The following is an 18,731-nucleotide window of genomic DNA, read 5'->3' on the forward strand; positions in this document are numbered from 1 at the left end:
TTAACTGTGGTCGTCTAGGGCACATTGCCATTCGCTGCCGGTCAGCCAAGAAATGCCTTCTATGTGATAATGAGCTAAAATGTCCAATGGAATGTAAGCAACAAAAATGCAATGATTGCTTAAACACTATTTTTTGCAAAGTTAAATGTCAAGAGCAAAAATGCATCCTATGTAATAGTAAGGAGCATACATCTATTGACTCCAAAATATGCCCAAAATGGGAATCTGAACGAAGAATCAGAAGTATTATGGCTTTTTCCAACCTTTCAAGAAAGGAAGTGATACAAACGTACCAAACATCCAACAATTATTATCAAATTCTGTCAGAAAATGAGTACCATAACTCTTTTCCTTTACCAAAAAAAACCAAACCACAAGCCTCAACCTTTAATGAAGAAATAAATAAAAGACTGACCAAAACCAAATACAGTAAAGTTGCAGCACAACCTTTTAAATTTATTCATCCAACAGCTAGTCCAGTTGTTATTACACCATCACAACCAATTTACAAGGCAGCAACATTCTCAAAGGTCACAGATTTTGAAAAAGTATTGTCAAGCTTTACAAATGAAATGTCCAAAATTTTGACATCTTTAAACTGCGCCGAGGGCTTCAATGTTTTAAAAGAATTTAAAAAGACAGTTGACGTTTCCCCAGAAATGGATTCAAATAGTAATCAGCACCAAGTCGAAAATTCAGAGCTTCAGACCTAAAAATAAAATAAATAAAAAATTAAATTAAATACTCTATGAAAATCTTACAACAAAACATCCAAAGTTTAAATAAAAATAAAAATGAATTAGAATTCAATTTGAAAAAGCTTAAAATAGATATCTGCATTTTAAGCGAAATTTTTAATATCGATGAAAGCCAGAACAAAACGTCAATTCGAGGATACACAATTGAGTCGAAAAAAAGAGGAGATAATTATGGAGGTGTTGCCATCTTATTCAAAAATCCAATAAAGTTCAAAAGAATTGCATATAACACTACGTTAGACATTTTGATTTGCCAAACAACAAATTTATCTAATAACCTGATAATAGTTTCAGTCTATTTTCCACATACCATAAAAAGCAACACTATGAAAACGGAATTAGAAAATCTTATTTCATTCCTAGAAAACAAACAAAATGTACTTATTTGCGGAGACTTCAATGCAAGGCATTCCGCCTATGGTGATAAATTTAACTCTTTACGTGGAAACACTGTTAAATCTTTATTCGATTCATCCCTTTTTAGAAGTATAAATGATGGAAACATTACCTTTAAACGGAATTTGAGCGACATCTCAGGCTCAGTCCTAGATCTATCTTTCACAAACTCAATACTAAATATTTCGTGGGTTGTACTAACGACTAATATTGGAGGCAGCCACCATTTCCCTATACTTATGGATATTAAACAGACCAACATGAAAGGTCAAGTATTTTTAGCCAAGAAAAAACTTCTAAATAATATAAACAATTTAAACCTCAATGACAACATTCAACAAATACAAGGATCTCTCAGCTCAGAGATAAGAAACGCAACATATGTAATTTCGGATGAAAGAACACCAAAGCCCTGGTGGGATTCCACTGTTGAAAAAACATACAGGCTGCAACTTGTCGCTCAAAAACGGTTCGACGCTCTCAACAATAACATAAATGCAAAAACCCTTATTGAAGCTAGGAAAAATTTTAAAAACGCAATCAAGTATGCAAAAAAACACTCCATCAAATCTAAAATCGAAGACTTAAGTCAAACGCCGAACACAAAAAATCTCTTCAGATTCGTCAATGGATGTAAATCGTCTCTCTCAGGAGGAACCCAAACAAGGTGGTCAGAAGACAACAACAAAAACTTCCTAGCCCATCTCAGTAACCAAGTTCCAGACAACCGTCCAATTGATTTCACTCCAACACCGCCAGTTACAGTTCAGGTTTTTACAGAAGAAGAATTTGCAAAGGTATTGGAAAAGAAGAAAAAACCATCAGCTGCAGGTATTGACGGCGTGACATATGAAATGATAAGTAATCTTTCAAAATCGTCAAAATCAAATCTTCTTAAAGCGTTTAATATAAGTTGGAGAAACTGTGATATTCAAGATGAATGGAGGAAAATTAAAATTGTGCCCATTCCCAAAAAAGGAAAAGATCTCGAAATTTTTTCTAACTACCGCACTATAGCATTGCTTTCCGTTTTTATAAAAATCATCAATCTCATGGTAAAAGAACGCTTGCAAAACTTTATTGAAAGCAACTCATTCCTTCCACAAAACTCCTATGCGTATAGGAAAAATATGTCCGCATCCATGTGCATCAATAATATCCTGTTTACAATTAATTATCACAAGGAAAGAGGTGAGAAAACAATTTTAATGTCTCTGGACGTATCTCAGGCATATGACTGTGTTAAAATTGAAATACTGCATAAAATATTAACTGAGCTGAATATTCCAACTGATTTGATAAATTGGACCACTAATTTTCTCAAGGTCAGAACTCTCATCATGGGTAAAGATTTCTTAGACATTTATAATGGTTTACCCCAAGGCAGCTGTTTAAGCCCAACACTGTTTAACTTATACACTCTTGGTCTGCACGGTATATCTGATCCAAACACCTACGTTTTTCAATTCGCAGATGATTTCATTATTCTTTCCGTTCATAAAACTTTTGAAAAGGCTAACAATAATCTTCAAACTAAAGTTAATCAATTTTATAGACTACTTTCTAATCTCAACTTGAAATGCAACCAAGAAAAAACATCTGTAATGTACGTAGCAAAAGGAGCAAGAAAAGAACCTCTCATTCTTATTCAAGGAAGAAAAATAAATGCTGTTAAAAGTGTAAAATTTCTAAGAAGATACATAAAAAACAGCCTAACAACAAAAGATCACTATGAAGAAATTATAAAATCATCGAATAACACGCTTAATGCATTAAAAATTATTAACTCTTCAAGATTTGGTATTCATCCCAAGGTTGCTACGAATTTGTCAAAATCGTTGTTGTTCTCAAAAATTGAATATTCAATATCGTCGATGGCACATATGCCGACGTATATCAATAAAAAAGTCACCAGCTTCCAAAACCAAATTTTAAGAAAAAATCTTGGGCTCACACCATCTACTCCAATTCAAATCTTATACGCGCTTGCCTTAGTCCTGCCTCCACAACAGCGTTCACAATACCTGGCTGCAAAAGAACTCATCAAGTTTAAAATAGCACAACCCATCATATATTCCAATATCGTGTCTCTATCCACTGCAAAAACAAGTCTTGGGCTTATCTACAATAAATTCCAACCCATTTTTGATAATTTGGTAATTAACAAATCCGAAAAACCGTCAACAAAATTCACATTTTTAATTGACATCTTCCAAGCATCTAAAAGTCAAATACCAAATGAATGCTTTCGGGCCATTATACAGCAAAAAATCAATCAATTTAAAAACAGTGGATACTCCATATGGGCTACCGATGCATCAATTACAAATACTGGTACAGGTTGTGCTGCATGTCACATATCTTCGGGAGAAAACTTTCTATTCAACATTTCCTCCAAGACCTCTTCATTAATGGGCGAACTGCACGCCATTAACAAAGCTGTTGATATAATTATACAAGATAAAATACAGAGGGTTGCTATTTTAACAGACAGCAAGAATGCTTGTATTACACTGAAAACGAACAGTGTGAATAACTATCTGGCGAACGAAATCATACGCAAAGTAAACGATTCAACTATAATTCAACTTACACTAGTCTGGGTACCGTCTCACATTGGAATCCCTGCAAACGAAATTGCCGACTATTACGCCAAACATGCACTTAATGCCGGATGCACCATCACAGCAAAACTCTCTGTTAAAGATGCTTATTCTTCAATCTACGACCACCTGTGGGAAGAATGGGTCCATAATTATAAAGAAACCTCTCAACATAAAGGAACTTACTTTTCTCTTTTTTCCCCTCACCACCAAAGAAACACTGGTATGCTGGAGCCAATTTCACTGCCGATGAAATTAAAATGTTTAACAGACTGTTTTCTGGCCATACGTATGGTAAAACATACTTATACAAAATGAAAATTTCGCCCACCAATTTGTGTGATACCTGCCAAATCGAGGAAACCGAAAATCATGCCATATTCAACTGCACCAAATATCGAAACGTAAGGAGAGATTTTTCCATCTTTACGAAATATCAAAACTTATATAGTTTTCTAAAAAAGGCAACCAACCAAGAATTCAAACAACTATACTCCTTCATTCAGAAAATAAAGTTAGATATTTAAGACGAATAATGTAATCAAAACAAAACAAAAATGAATAACCAATAAATAGCATTGGACTATGATTACTTCGGGTAATCGTCCAACTTTGCCTTTATGCGATTACCAAATCCAAAAAAAAAAAAAAAAACATTATGCGTGCCTATTTGTCACTTCTTTACACCGTCGAATTTTGTGTCTTTGACTGTGAAACATGCACGCGCAAAGGATTTGAAACTAAAGAAACAATAAGAATGGAAAAGGTATCCTACATGTCCCCTGTATCCATAAATATACGCACATAAAATATAATTTACTAAACATTCCCAAGATTTGAAAAGAAAATACAAAGGACAATCCACATATTTCAGACGCGAGCCTATTCCAAATACCTGCATGTCGTTTTTCCTCGTCTAGGATGACACAGAACTGAGATTATAGAAGAGTATGAGTTGTGGAAGTACAACAACACTTGAACTTTTCAGTAGTTCACATGATTTCCTAACACAACATTAAAAAATGGCTATATAAATTACACAAAATCAACTATATATCAAAATCGATATCACTGTCAACTCCAATAAGAAAACATCGACCAACTACAACTGTTGAAACAAATCTTAAACAACAAGACAGTAATAAAGACATCACCAAATGAAAGGTATCTCTTAAATCCTTGGAAAATAACAAAGCCAGTCTTGAATCAGATTCCGCTCCATTGGAATCTTTTGAAATAGCATCAATTAACTTTTTGTCAGAGGAACAGGAGGAAACTTATATTGCGGTACACTCTGTACGCACCATCAGGGCAGGTTATTTTTGGTATCGGTATATATAAGTCACTGTTTCTGTATAGCACCCAATTTTAAAAACTTTATGCAGGTTCAACGTAGCTGTACAAACGACAGATATAAATTGAGAGAGAATTCGTGTGGTTTGTTGTCACGAAAACGTAAAGGGCTGAGCAATACTGATCTTCATTGCTTCCACGAAGATGTAAAGGGTTTCTTAATTTTGTCAACACGTTTGTATAGCCTCGAAATATTCGTATATACCGGTCCACATTTTGCACTTTCGTACGAAGTGGCTGTAATTAAAAAAAAATCTGGTAAAAAAACACCGACAGGATAGGTTTTTATATTATAAGGTTATAGCCGTATTTTCCGACTGTAATTTTGGATTTGTCAATATTAAAATTTTCTCTTATTTATTTTTATATGCTACATTCTTTACCCTTTTAATTTGCCAAATTTAGACCTAGCAATGCTTAATGCCAATTCTAGACCTAGCAATGCTTAAAAATCTGTTCTTAGCAACTACTCCCATTTTAAACCCAGTCTGAATGAATGTAATAATAAAAAACAACAACAATTTTTTGATTTAAATATTTTATATTTTTCATTTTTTAAGATTAATTTTTTAATTTCTATTATAATATCACATTTTAGTTAAAGTTTTTTTAAGTGCATTGTAAAATATTTAGAATATTTTGCAGATTTTTTCCAATGGAAGACATAGATTGATAAGTTCTCGTGGTAAACAGACTTGTTTCTCAAGCTTGGGCCCAACGATCTTGCATGCAGGATAACTGATCAAAGACACTGTTGGTAGTCCAAAAGAAGGTACCTTGTTCGGTGCGAATGAAGTGAACTGGTACTGAGGAGGCGGATTTGTAATCGAATTCTTCCTCTTCGCTGCATAATTTTGCTGAGAGTTGTTCATTGATGTCATTTTCAAAAGATTCCATGGAGGCACAATCCGATTCTAGACTGGCGTTGCGGCTATTTTCCAATGATTCAAGAGATTCCATGGAGTCAGTAGCAACTTTTGTGGATTTTTGTTGTTTGAAGATTTGTTTCAACAGCTTCTTCACGCTGTAGCTGGTTTTCTTGTTCGAGGTGACGGTGATATCCATTTTGTTGTATTGTTGAGTTTGGGAAATTTCTACGCACATTTTGAATGTTTTGTGGAAGGATGTGTAATGTTTGAATGCTCAAAAGAGTATGATGTTGAATCCTTGAGAGTGTCTGGTATTTATACTCAGCCAGAAGAATTCTACAGGCAGCAGGTATTTGTAAAAATACCAACACTTGCAGACAATAGTCTGTGTAAAATTGTCTGTCCAAAGGATTTTCTGTTTTCCTTCTGAGCGTGGGAATGCTTGAGAAATTCTAACATTTTCAAATTGATAAAAACAAAAGGCATCTGTTCTGTGGAATTGTAGATTTAAAATTGTGTTGTTTTTTCTCGTTTCAAAAGGATGTTTGGGGACAGACAAATTCCTTCACAATGAAATAGAATTCAATTGGTTCGAAATGTTTCCCACGCCAGTACAGAGGCTTGCCAATGATTACTGGATATTGGTTTTCTATGTGGATAAGGTGATGGTTTTCTTGGGTTGTGGCAAACCTGCTGTCACATTGAATTGGTATAAATATTTCGTCTTTTAACCGTTGATGATGATTTTAGTGGGAGTGGGATTTATTTTATATAGTTTAATAATAGAATTGCTGTGAGGATATAATGCGTGCTAAGCATGAGCCTAACATGAGGATACGTAAAGCGGGCCAACACGTTCTTAACACAAAAATTAATGACACGATCTTTCTGTAAAAATGGCTTTAAAGGAGAAGTAACGCTGAAGTGACTATTAATTTCACTTGTTATAATGAATGCCTAGACAAACATTGATAGCGTATTTGTAAGTAACGTATTTCTTCTGGACTGTTTCAAATGATTATTGCAAATTTCAAATGCATTCTTTAACATAAAATGTATGACTTTGAGGAGTGCACATTTTATTTTTACTTTGAACATAGAAACTGTGTCACAAAAAAACAGTAAATATTATGTTTTTCATACCATTACTACGAATTATAAATTTTTAAAGGTTATTTCCTTTGGATAGAAGTAGGTTCTTGTCAGTCGAAGTACCTAATATTATTTTTATACCCTACACAACTATGTTGTCAGGGTATTATAGCTTTGTGTAGGCCCAAAAGTTTGTAACGCCGCGAAATATTGGTCCTAGACCCACCTTTAAGTATACCGATCGTCATATCTCGACTAGCTGAGTCGATCTAGACATGTGTGTCCGTCCGTCCGTCTGTCCATTATAATTTGTAAACTCGATACAGGCCACAGTTATGAACCAATCTTTCTGAAATTTTGCATGTAGAATGGGTTTTGGCCAATGAAGACCCCTATTGTTAATATTTACGGGTTGAAATGGACCAAAAACTTTATTTATATCGGTTTTTCTGGTCGCTCCAGAGGCCGCAATTATGACCCAAACACCGTGAATTTTTGCATGGAGAAGGGGATCGGGGCAAAGAATAAGCATGCCTATTTTGATAAAGATCGGTCAATATTTAGCCGGTCAAATAGACCCTCACTTTTGTGTGAAAAATTACAAAATTTGTATACTATTGTGTATATATCTGCCCCCTGAAGGACCTAGACCCGAGAAGTTGATAGTATGTTCAAGAGGAGTGGTTGACATTTAAATTGATACCAATTACATGGTCGTATGTACTCAGATGTGGGAGTTACACTTAAATATATACAGGTGCTTACGTATTCAGACATTATTTAGTAACCCATTACAACACTATAGGGCGGAAATATAGCGCTGATCGCTTTGAAATTTTCCATGAGGTTCCAATTATGGTCAAGGACAATGCCTTTAATTTTCGGTGATGATCAGATAATAATTTTGGGATGAAATGGACCAAAAACTTATCTTTTTGTGTTTTTTTTAGTCGATATATAGGTCACAATTGAAAGCCCAACATCACAACATAACCTACGGTAAAGAGAATTTGGACAAGTACAGCCGTCGTCTACTGAATATTAGTAATATTTGTTGACCTTTAGTTGGGTTAGATTTTCGTGGAAGTTGTGTAGGGTATCATATGGTCGGCCCCGTCCGACTATACAGCTCGGCTCACTGGTTTTAAATTATAAATGGCCTAAAAATTATGAGCGTCTAATTTTCGGATATTAGGAAACTAACTGTAGAGTCCCGATTTGCTCGTGATATCAGTTACGTGATTAGAAATGAGAAATGTTACACACTAATTATGGTTAACTATGCTTTGGTGCGCTTTATCCAACATGACCAACATTCATATACTAAAACAAGCCAGTAAGGATAGAAGTAAAGTCCCATCACCAGTTTTGATATATTATATACAGATTGGACAAACTTAAATTTGTGATCTGTATCTATATGTAAACCTACTTAAAGCAATCGATACACATGCCATTCTGCAGCCTGTGCTAATTTTCATTTCATTCGGGCAGATTTAAAAATGGTGCACAATTAACATGAAGTAGGTCGAAAATTGTGTATCTGCCCCAATTTGTACAAAGAGCCAATCTAGGCTCAATTTTATATGCAAAATTTCACTATTTACCTAAAATCGGACAAAAATATGTAATTAATCTGAACCTTTTTCAATAAAACTTGACACACCTTAGGCTATATTAATTTCAGTACATTGTAACACATTATGTGTCAATCGGGTGGAGTTTGGTGGATCCTTAACTTCAAATCGATCGAAATTATATATATATATATATATAAATCCGAATAAATTTCAACGAAATTTGCCATTCTAATAAATTTAGTACGTCTTTGTGCACCATTTTCTTAAAATCACACAAAACTATATATGGGAGCTATATATGAATATAAAGTGATTTTTCAATCGGTTCGTTCGTGGGTCAAATAAATGAGATATGTCAAATTTCATCAAATTCGGATCATAAATTTGACTTCCTTCATGTGCCCCGGACATTATAAGTGAGGAAATATCAATAAGACATCTGTAATATCAATCAGTTGTTTGAGTAGAACAAAATAGGTTTTATAAAAAAATATAAAAGTACGTTTACATTGTACCGGGTTTGGTTAACCCAGTGGGTTTAAATTGTCAATTACTTTGAATATATGTCAAATAAATCCTCATAAAACAGGTTAACCCGGTAAAAAGTTCTAATGTAAATGCCGTATAAGTCGAAAGAAAAATATCATGGATAGAGGGTATATTGACTAGTATAAGTCTATATCACACAGTTAAGATTTTGCTGATCTACTCAGGTTGTTTGAAATATGTGGAAATATCACAATATTATCCCAATAGGATTGCACACAACAACAACAACCACTAAACTATGACTTTCTACAATTTTATGTTGTTCGTGTTAAAAATTGTGGCCTATACACAAAAATGTAAGTTGTTAGTTCATTTAATGCCTCAAATATTGCGTAAAAAATTCAGCCTGTAGTTTGATTGCGAGTTACAATAAAAAGGACGGACATATATATATATATATATATATTATCATAATCGACTCAGCTGGTCCAGATATGGCAATTTAATGGTTTGAATTGTATTTCGAGAAATATGGGAACACATTGATTTATTTCTTTGTATTTTTCAAACCACGACATTCAAATATTCATAAACTACGGATATACGATATAGACACAAGCAATCTCTTAGATTTTTCGAGATTACATATTCTTGAAATATTCATTAACACAGTCTATTGATTGAAATGCCTGGAAATAATTGTTTTAAACTTTCATATGATGAAACCCAGAATGTAATAAAATCAAAAACAATAAATTTTTAATTATAATATTTTTATATTTAAAAGATTGATTTTCTTAATTTCTATTTAAAATATCACATTTAAGGTAAAGTTTTTTTAAGTGCATTGTAAAATATTTAGAATATTTTACAAGGTTTTTCGAATGGAAGACATAGATTGATAAGTTCTGATGTAAACAGACTTGCTTCTTAGGCTTGGGCCCAACGATCTTGCATGCAGGATAACTGCTCAAAGGCACTGTTGGTAGTCCAAAAGAAGGTACCCTGTTCGGTGCGAATGAAGTGAACTGGTACTGAGGAGGCGGATGTGTAATCGAATTCTTCCTCTTCGCTGCATAATTTTGCTGAGAGTTGTTCATTGATGTCATTTTCAAAAGATTCCATGGAGGCACAATCCGATTCTAGACTGGCGTTGCGGCTATTTTCCAATGATTCAAGAGATTCCATGGAGTCAGCAGCAACTTTTGTGGATTTTTGTTGTTTGAAGATTTGTTTCAACAGCTTCTTCACGCTGTACGATTTCTTGTTGGAGGTGACGGTGATATCCATTTTGTTGTATTGCTGATTTTGGGAAATTTCTACGCACATTTTGAATGTTTTGTGGAAGGATGTGTAATGTTTGAATGCTCAAAAGAGTATGATGTTGAATCCTTGAGAGTGTCTGGTATTTATACCCAGCCAGAGGATTGCTACAGGCAGCAGGTATTTCTAAAAATACCAACACTTGCAGACAATAGTCTGTGTAAAATTGTCTGTCCAAAGGATTTTCTGTTTTCCTTCTGAGCGTGGGAAAGCTTGTGAAAATGTTATATTTTTCAAATGGATAATAACAAAATACATCTGTTCTCTGAAATTGTAGACTTAAAATTTTGTTGTTGTTTACTCCAAATGTAAAAGGATATTCAGGACAGACACATTCCAATAGAAATAAATAAATTTCACTTGGTTTCGAAATGTTTCCCACGCGTGTACAAATGCATGCCAATGCTTCTTCTTGATATTGTTTTTCTATGTTGATGAGGTGATTGCCTTTCAGGGTTGTGGGAAATCTACCATCACAATGAATTGAAATAAATTCTATGGTTTATATTAACCGTTCATGTTTATGGCAGGGTGAGAGGAGTTTTTATTTAATATTGATTCGTGATTGAATTGGTGTGATGTTATAATGCGTGCTTAGCATGGGCCTAGCATAAGGATATGGAAAATAGGCCAACACGTTCGTAGCACCAATTTGGGCAATGACACGATCCTGCTATGTACTCGTAAGTGAACATTTAGTGCCGTTTAACTTCACCGAGTTTTTTGGCAAAACGACTCAGATCGTAATTGCAAATATTTGTGAACGAATGGAGGATATAAACAAAAGATTCTTGATATTTCACCTAACACAATTATGTAATGGTTCCATGTGAAATCCTATTGATCCGATAAATATAGTCCGTAGATAATCTTCTATATTAATTATGATTAGCTCAAACCTGTTGCATATTGATTACATAAATTATATTACAATAATGATTCTACATCCACCTTCATTTGTAATCTTTTAGTCTTAAATAGACTAAACTAGTTCGTGATGAAGGATATAACTCCTATAGAATTCATTTTAAGACCCGACTAGATAATAGATATTTTCTAGTCTTACATTCCAATAGATATATACCTTGATAATAGTATGATATATTTGAGGAAATAAACTAGAAGCTCTTTGCGGAAAAAATTATAAACCCCTGCTATTTCGTGAAGGAAAATTAAATGAGTATTTAATTAAGTCGTCTGTACTCTCAAAATTTATTGCAATATTAATCATCAACTTTAATATATTTAGTAGTACAATCAAAATGCGGTATCTGAAGTCTTGAATAGGATTCTGCCTCAATGGAAACCATTGAACATGATCTCAATGAACGTTTCATGTAAAAAGAGGATGAAACTTTTGTCCTTGTTCACTTTTGGACTTCTGATGTCCATTTCGTCTGTAGCCTCTGTCATATTTCAAAGATAGGTCTTTATTTTTTACACAGACATTGGTTTAAAACGACGGAATCTAAACGTCCCGCGAGAAGTACTGCCACCTTTTATCACTTATATCTATTTCGCCGTTAGAAGTGATTTTCATCTACCTTCATTTTGCAATTCTATTTTAAATGCCTATCTATTTTTCACGGAATACTAAATATGTTTGGCATCAATTAATTAGTTTTCCATTATTTGAGTTTACAAAATTCTTTGTTTTGGTCAGCATCGAGTCAATGGAATCTCTGGAGTCTTTAGAGAATAGCCGGAATGCCAGTCTTGAATCGAATCCTTCCTCATTGGAATCTTTTGAAAATGACATCAATGAACGTTTCTTGTCAGAGGAGCAGGAGGAAGCTTATGTTCCTGTTCACTTTGTACGCACCGAACAGGGTACCTTCTTTTGGACTTCTGCTGCTCCAATTGATTGTTAAATAAGCTGCCTACAAGATCGTTTAAGATGAACAAAAGAAGAAATCACCAATTTGTGTCTTCCATTGTAAAATGTAAAATTTAATATTTAAGAAAGCTTTAAAAGCTGTGATACCTGAAAATACCTGAATTTTTAAGCAAAAATATAATTTTTTAAAAAATTTAAAAGAAATTATTTATGCATTTTTAATTTTGTTAGATTGGATGGTGTGTTTTAAATAATGATAGGATGTGGGTATACAAGGTGTTCAGGTTTATTTTTCCTTCGTGAGGAATTATTTTTTAGACCTGTTAGAATTAATGAGATAAAAATCGATTGATTCTATGATCATTAGTCATGTCCGTCATATTTTGAAATCACCACAGAGATTTTTTATTTTTTTATAATGTCTTGTGCAACTGACTTTAAAAATTAGTTTTTGAATATCTGCAATATTAAGAGAAGACACATTTTTGCTTTATAATGTAATTTATTTTTTAGTTCAATTTTAACAGAATCCCAAATGTAAATAACCGTTGTTGATTGTAAACAAATTAATTATGTATATTGCGACAGTTGTATGTTTCTCTGCAACACACATCATGTTGCTCTTCAAATGTTGCTGTGTTCTTTCTTAGAAGAAATTTACACGATGAAATTAGTACATGCCTTAACATGCTATGACAATGTGTGATGTGGTGTACGTTGGAATTGCAATTTTCGAATTTCGAAAAAATGAATGTTGTGCTGAATTGTGCTAGGTTTGCGCCAAATTGTGCCGTATTTTTTCCGAAACTCGAAAAACTAAGGAAGATATTCGAAAAAACATTTTTTTCGAAAAAAAATCACAGAATTGCAATAATCGAATTTCGAAAAAAATGAAAGTTGTGTTGAATAAAGCTTAATTTGTGCTCAATTGTGCCGTTAAATTTTTTCGATATCATGTACCGTTTTCGAAATAGTCGATATTTTCGAACGTATGGCAGAATTGCAATTTTCGAATTTGGGAAAAAATAAAGTTGTGCTGAATTGTGCCAGAGGAGGACACAATTGTGCCGTTTAAAAGTATTCAATATTTCTTATCATTTTCAAAAAATAAGATTTTCGAACATATGCCAGAATTGCAATTTTAGAAATTCGAAAAAATACAAATTACGACTCTATGAAAAATTTGGCGATATATCTCGATTCGTTTAGAGGCTAGAATGATTACTCGTACAACAGACAGACGGCCAGACGTAAATGCTTAGGTCTTTGGTCATAGAATTTTGTGCTGATCAAGAATATATATACTTTGGTTGGAAATGATTATTTCGATGAGTTACAAAAGGAAAAACACAATTAGTGTAACCTCCATTCTATTTTCGAACATATGCCAGAATTGCAATTTTAGAAATTCGAAAAAATAAAAGTTTTTGAATATCTTTAACCGTTTTCAAATTCTTGCAATTTCGAATATATTATATATCTATATATTTATCTAGGGTTACATTTTGGGGAAGTACCAGAAGCTGTACACCGATATTTTATCCAGATATGGTAAAAATAGTATTTTTGACTAATCAATCAATTAAATAAATTTTGGACGAAGGTATTACTATGTGGTATTAGGTACTCTTTACAAATTATAAGATTTTCAAAATACTGACACTTTGTGGGGCAGGTACTAGAAGAAGCGAATCAATAATATCCACCTTCGAGCATGATATAGTTTTAGTAAAAATAATAGGTTATCTAAAAATTGGATCAAAATCGATAATCGTTTCGCAGAATATTAAAAATGTATTTTTCAGAAAAATTTACATTTTAGGGGAGTTACTTGAAGGGTTGGACTGATATTCTCCATCTTGGAACTTGTTTTAGTTCTGAAAAAAACTATATGAAATATTGGGATTAAAAAGAACCTGGAATGCTAAATTACATCCAATTCGTTTGGAAAATGGTGTTAGGACAGTAAAATAACCTATTTACAATTCCAAATATCCTAGAAATGGATGGGCATAGATTTGTATATTTCCGGAACGAAGTAGTTCAAGGGAACTATTCCGAACCAGGAACGATCGGAACTATTCCGTTCACCTAGAAGAAACATGAACGACTGCATTGACCGAACCATGACGCAATAATAAGATGATGTATCAAAACAAAAAACTTTGTTTTTGTCTCGACCATCTGTCAATTTTTTCCTTATAATATTTCACATGGTTGGTAACACTGCACATCGAATTCAAGTAGAAATTAACCACTTTGACAGTTCATCGAAACATCAGCCGTGCTAAATGGACTACCTATTTATTGTGCCATGGATCGAACGAACTATCGTGAACCAGTGAACGAAAAGGAACCATGGAACTAAAGGAACGACCTAGTTTCTATTGCGGAGCAGACCGAAAAAGATCGAACCGCTCATGGAAGTAGATTGCCAAACTCTAGATGTACAGAATTTTAAAGCTCTATCATAACAATTGAGGACTCTATCGCCATTTTAACAATGAAACAGTAATGACCAAAAAAGGGGGTTATATGGGTACTACCCCTACAAAAAATCAAATTACAGCAAAAAAATGCGCTCAAGAACCCCAACATACAGAAAATTGGGGGTATTTTTTATGGGGGGCTACAAAAAAAAACGGATCTATATTTATAATTTTTAGAGGAGGGATTTGCTACCCAATAAAGTTCAAAGTGGCAAATTGCAGCAAATTGAAGGGTACCGTTATATGGGGGCTACCCGATATAATGGACCTATATTTAAAATTTTTTCGTAGAAAATTGGTACCCAATAAAAACACATTGGGGTTCCCTTACAGCCTAAACGTGGACCGTATAGCACGTCTTCGAACTTGATTTGGCGATGCAGACAAATTACGACTCTATGCAAAATTTTGGAGATATATCTCGATTCGTTTAGAGGCTAGAATGATTACTCGTACAACAGACAGACGGTCAGACGTAAATGCTTAGGTCTTTGGTCATAAAATTTTGTGCTGATTATTATTATTTCGATGAGTTACAAAAGGAAAAACAAAATTAATGTAACCTCCATTTTATTGTGGAGGTTATAAAAACCCAAGTGGATTCTTTTGTCTGCGATATACTGTATGCCATTCCGGTATTTCGAACATAGTGTAATAAATATAATCGAAATAAGTCCCAAATAGAGACAAATGCCGCTCGTAGTCATTTACAAGTGATTTGCTATAATTCTAACATGTACCATGTTGAGAGTACAATTGCAGGCATCAACGCTAACGTGTAAATACGGTCTTATTTATAGTCACAACTCGACGTGTAGATCCCTGTGTTTTAACTCTCCTCTGATCAGTTGGTATTGTATCTTTTAACGGTAAGGTTGGGTTAGTTTGTTGACGGAAGTTCAACTGATTCAAATTTTACGTTACGGTCATTATAAACGAATGCGTTTCCTTTGGTATTAGCGGTTAACAACATTGTTACGTGTACGAAACGCGTCTTGTGGAATAACAAAAGAAAGCTAGATTACCGCAAATTGCTTGTTAGCGACTTGTTCGACGTATTGTCTGTGATAACCGGCTGTTGATTTAGTAGCAGCCAGCAATTTGTTGAGGTGTGTTGTGTGTGCGCGCGATTTGCGGAGTGCAATTTAATAATACAAATCGTTGTTTTTGTTTTATTTCATTTTGTTTTGTGGTCCATTTTCCGTTGATTCAGTTATTCCATAATCACGTTTTGACGTTGTTCGCTATTTATTGCCAACACAATTTGTATGATTTATTTTTGTATATACAACATTCATCGGAGTGTACATTAGTGTGTGCGTGTGTGTGTTTATGTAAAGCATTACAACAGAGTTTTATTGTCATTATGTTGTCTCTCTAAACTTTCGTAACAACATAAATCGGGGAAACGAGCGAATGGTCACCGTGAAAGTCGTCGTGATATTGTTTACATTTCATAATAATGATTGGAATGATTCGAGAATGTAAACATAGTCAATTCTCTCTTTTATTTCTAAAAGTGTACAAATCGAATCCAAAAATAACAAAAAATAATAATAAAGAATATTGAGTGAAAACAGAAACAAAAGAAATTGAATATTGACTTATATTCATAACAAAAAGTCAAAGAATTTGGAAAATTAAAAATAAATCAATTTTTTCTGTGTTCGGGGCTATTTTCTGTGCGACGCTACTACAGCGTACGGCTAACGTTGGTGAAGGGTCCAAATTTCATTCGTTCGGTTTGGTTGTGTTTTATTTGAGTGTTTTGTGCAATCTCACTGTCAATGCTATTCGCGGTGCGGCATAAAATGTAATTGCGTGCATTTCTTTCTCTTTTATCAGCATTCTCCCCAACATTTTCGTTTAGACGAACAACAACAATAACCACAACAAGAGATCCCCTTTTGTCGTAAAACATTTTGTTTACGTTTTAAAAATAATCACCAATTAGTGAACGTTTAAAGAATAAAAAAAAAAACAACAACAACATAAAACATAATCCCAAACAAGGAAAACAAATTCTGAGGGCAGAGACTAAAGGTAATTACGAATGTAAAAATTAATTAAAATTTTGAAAATAAAATTTATAAAATTGATTTAATTGAATTAACTGAATTTTGATTTGTAAATTGAACAATAAAACCTGTGGGGAATCAGAAATTGTTAACAAGAGAGGTAAGAAGTTCTCTTCTCTCACAAACAAACTATAAAATTACTGCAATCGATATTAACTGTTGTAAAACCAGACTAGTTAACAACTCAATACAATTCATAAAAGTGCGGTTTTGTAACAATAAATATCAATTACTTGGCACGCTATAACAGTGTGCCGACTGATATGAAAGTGTGGAAATGTAATAATTTTTCTAAATTGTGACAATTTTCTACCAAACAGGATGGACCTTTAAAACCTCTATTAGCCCATTTAGAATAAATATTAAGGTGTTCAAAGGTTGTTTCTACCAAAATGTTGACTATTTTTTGAGATGTACTATAAGGAATGGATCGATAGATCACATCTTCGGTTGTATGTATGTTTGATATTTGTATAACGCAATGCTTGGATTAACTCAGATACTTCATAAGCTTCACTTAAGATTTATGTAAATTTTTACACTTTGTGTGAGCCGATTGGTCCCATCTTCACACGTGATTTAAGTAAAGTAAAAATATTATGATGTCAAAGTTTGACTCAATTCGGTCCAGTTTTTAAATATTATATAGGTTTTGTAAATACAGTCGAGTACGCATATAACGAACACCTGTTATTACGAACTTTCTTTACAGTGAACACATTTCTTGGTCCCGAAGTTTGAAGACACATTTTTCATACAAATCTTCACTCATATAGCGAACATTTTTTATAACAAAATATTTTTTCGGTCCCATCTATCAGTTTTCATTTATTTTAATTCGTTTATAAAGAACTTGCTATAAATGTACAAAATACATAGCGATGACAAACCTGCTCAAAAATTAATTTATAGCTAACGATGGCAACCTTCACAAAAAATACCTTTACCAAGCCTAGATCAAGTTTGAAGATTGGACCAATTGGCTCACTCTTTCCAGTACCTCCCCCACAAAATGGCCACAATTGTGCTAAATATTACTTTTATAAAAATATGCAAACGGACTATTCGATAGAAACTTTGTAAAACCTATTATCTTTACCAAGCCTAGATCAAGTAGGAAGATGGGACCCATTGGTCAACTCCTTCTAGTACCTCCCTCACAAATTGTCAAAATTTGCAATATTTGTAAATCCAATATCAGGCGAATGGAATGTCCGATATGAACCAAACTTTGCACAACCCATTATCTTTACTAAGTCTAAATTAAGTCCAAAGATGGGACCCAGTAGTCCACTCCTTCCGTTCATCAAAGAAAAGGAGAAACAGCTAAAGTATTGGCAAAAAGGGTATAACAATTTGGAACTTAATATATTTTTTCTGCTAATCCTTGGTATTGCCTTACCTTGGATATAACGAACTTCGTCTATAACCATCTAATTTGCTTTGAAAATTGCGACCAGTTATAAGAAACAACTAAATATTTCATTTCTTGATAGATTTTACAATAAGAATGGCATGAAATAATATTTTTATTTATTATAGTCTTAAAACTATAGTATACCTTAATTATATATGTATTATAGCAAAATTTGTTGAAAAACGTGCTCAAAATCCTCAAGCTGGATGAAGACAATATTGATAGTTTTTGGTACGAAGATTTCACACCCAATGATAATTCAAAATACTAAATTAAATTTAATTTGATTGAAAATCGCGGATAAAATCTCAAAAAAACAACAACATTAGAGGGAACTATATGGGGATATCCTAAATAGTGGAGCAAAATTTTTGTTAAGAATATGTGCTACACAATACGAACTTAAAATACCAAATTACAGCTAATTTGGTTAAAAGTATTTTTTAC

At 33.4% G+C, this 18,731-nt stretch overlaps 2 protein-coding genes across 2 annotated transcripts; both read right to left on the reverse strand.

Annotated features, from left to right (window-relative positions):
- Window positions 1-5,791: 5,791 nt before the first annotated feature.
- On the reverse strand, window positions 5,792-6,284 carry LOC133324699 (enhancer of split m4 protein-like). Its single transcript, XM_061533540.1, has one exon. The coding sequence runs from the start codon at window positions 6,212-6,214 to the stop codon at window positions 5,813-5,815; it is 402 nt and encodes a 133-aa protein (XP_061389524.1). The 5' UTR covers window positions 6,215-6,284; the 3' UTR covers window positions 5,792-5,812.
- A 3,783-nt stretch (window positions 6,285-10,067) lies between these two features.
- LOC133324700 (enhancer of split m4 protein-like) lies at window positions 10,068-10,445 on the reverse strand. Its single transcript, XM_061533541.1, has one exon. It carries the CDS (start codon window positions 10,428-10,430, stop codon window positions 10,071-10,073), a length of 360 nt encoding a protein of 119 aa, XP_061389525.1. The 5' UTR covers window positions 10,431-10,445; the 3' UTR covers window positions 10,068-10,070.
- Between the last annotated feature and the right edge of the window lie 8,286 nt (window positions 10,446-18,731).

The sequence above is a fragment of the Musca vetustissima genome, unplaced genomic scaffold (genome assembly GCF_032173495.1).
Source record: "Musca vetustissima isolate MV318-11 ecotype Yass unplaced genomic scaffold, APGP_CSIRO_Mvet_v1 utg36638, whole genome shotgun sequence".
Taxonomy (NCBI): Eukaryota; Metazoa; Arthropoda; class Insecta; order Diptera; family Muscidae; genus Musca; species Musca vetustissima.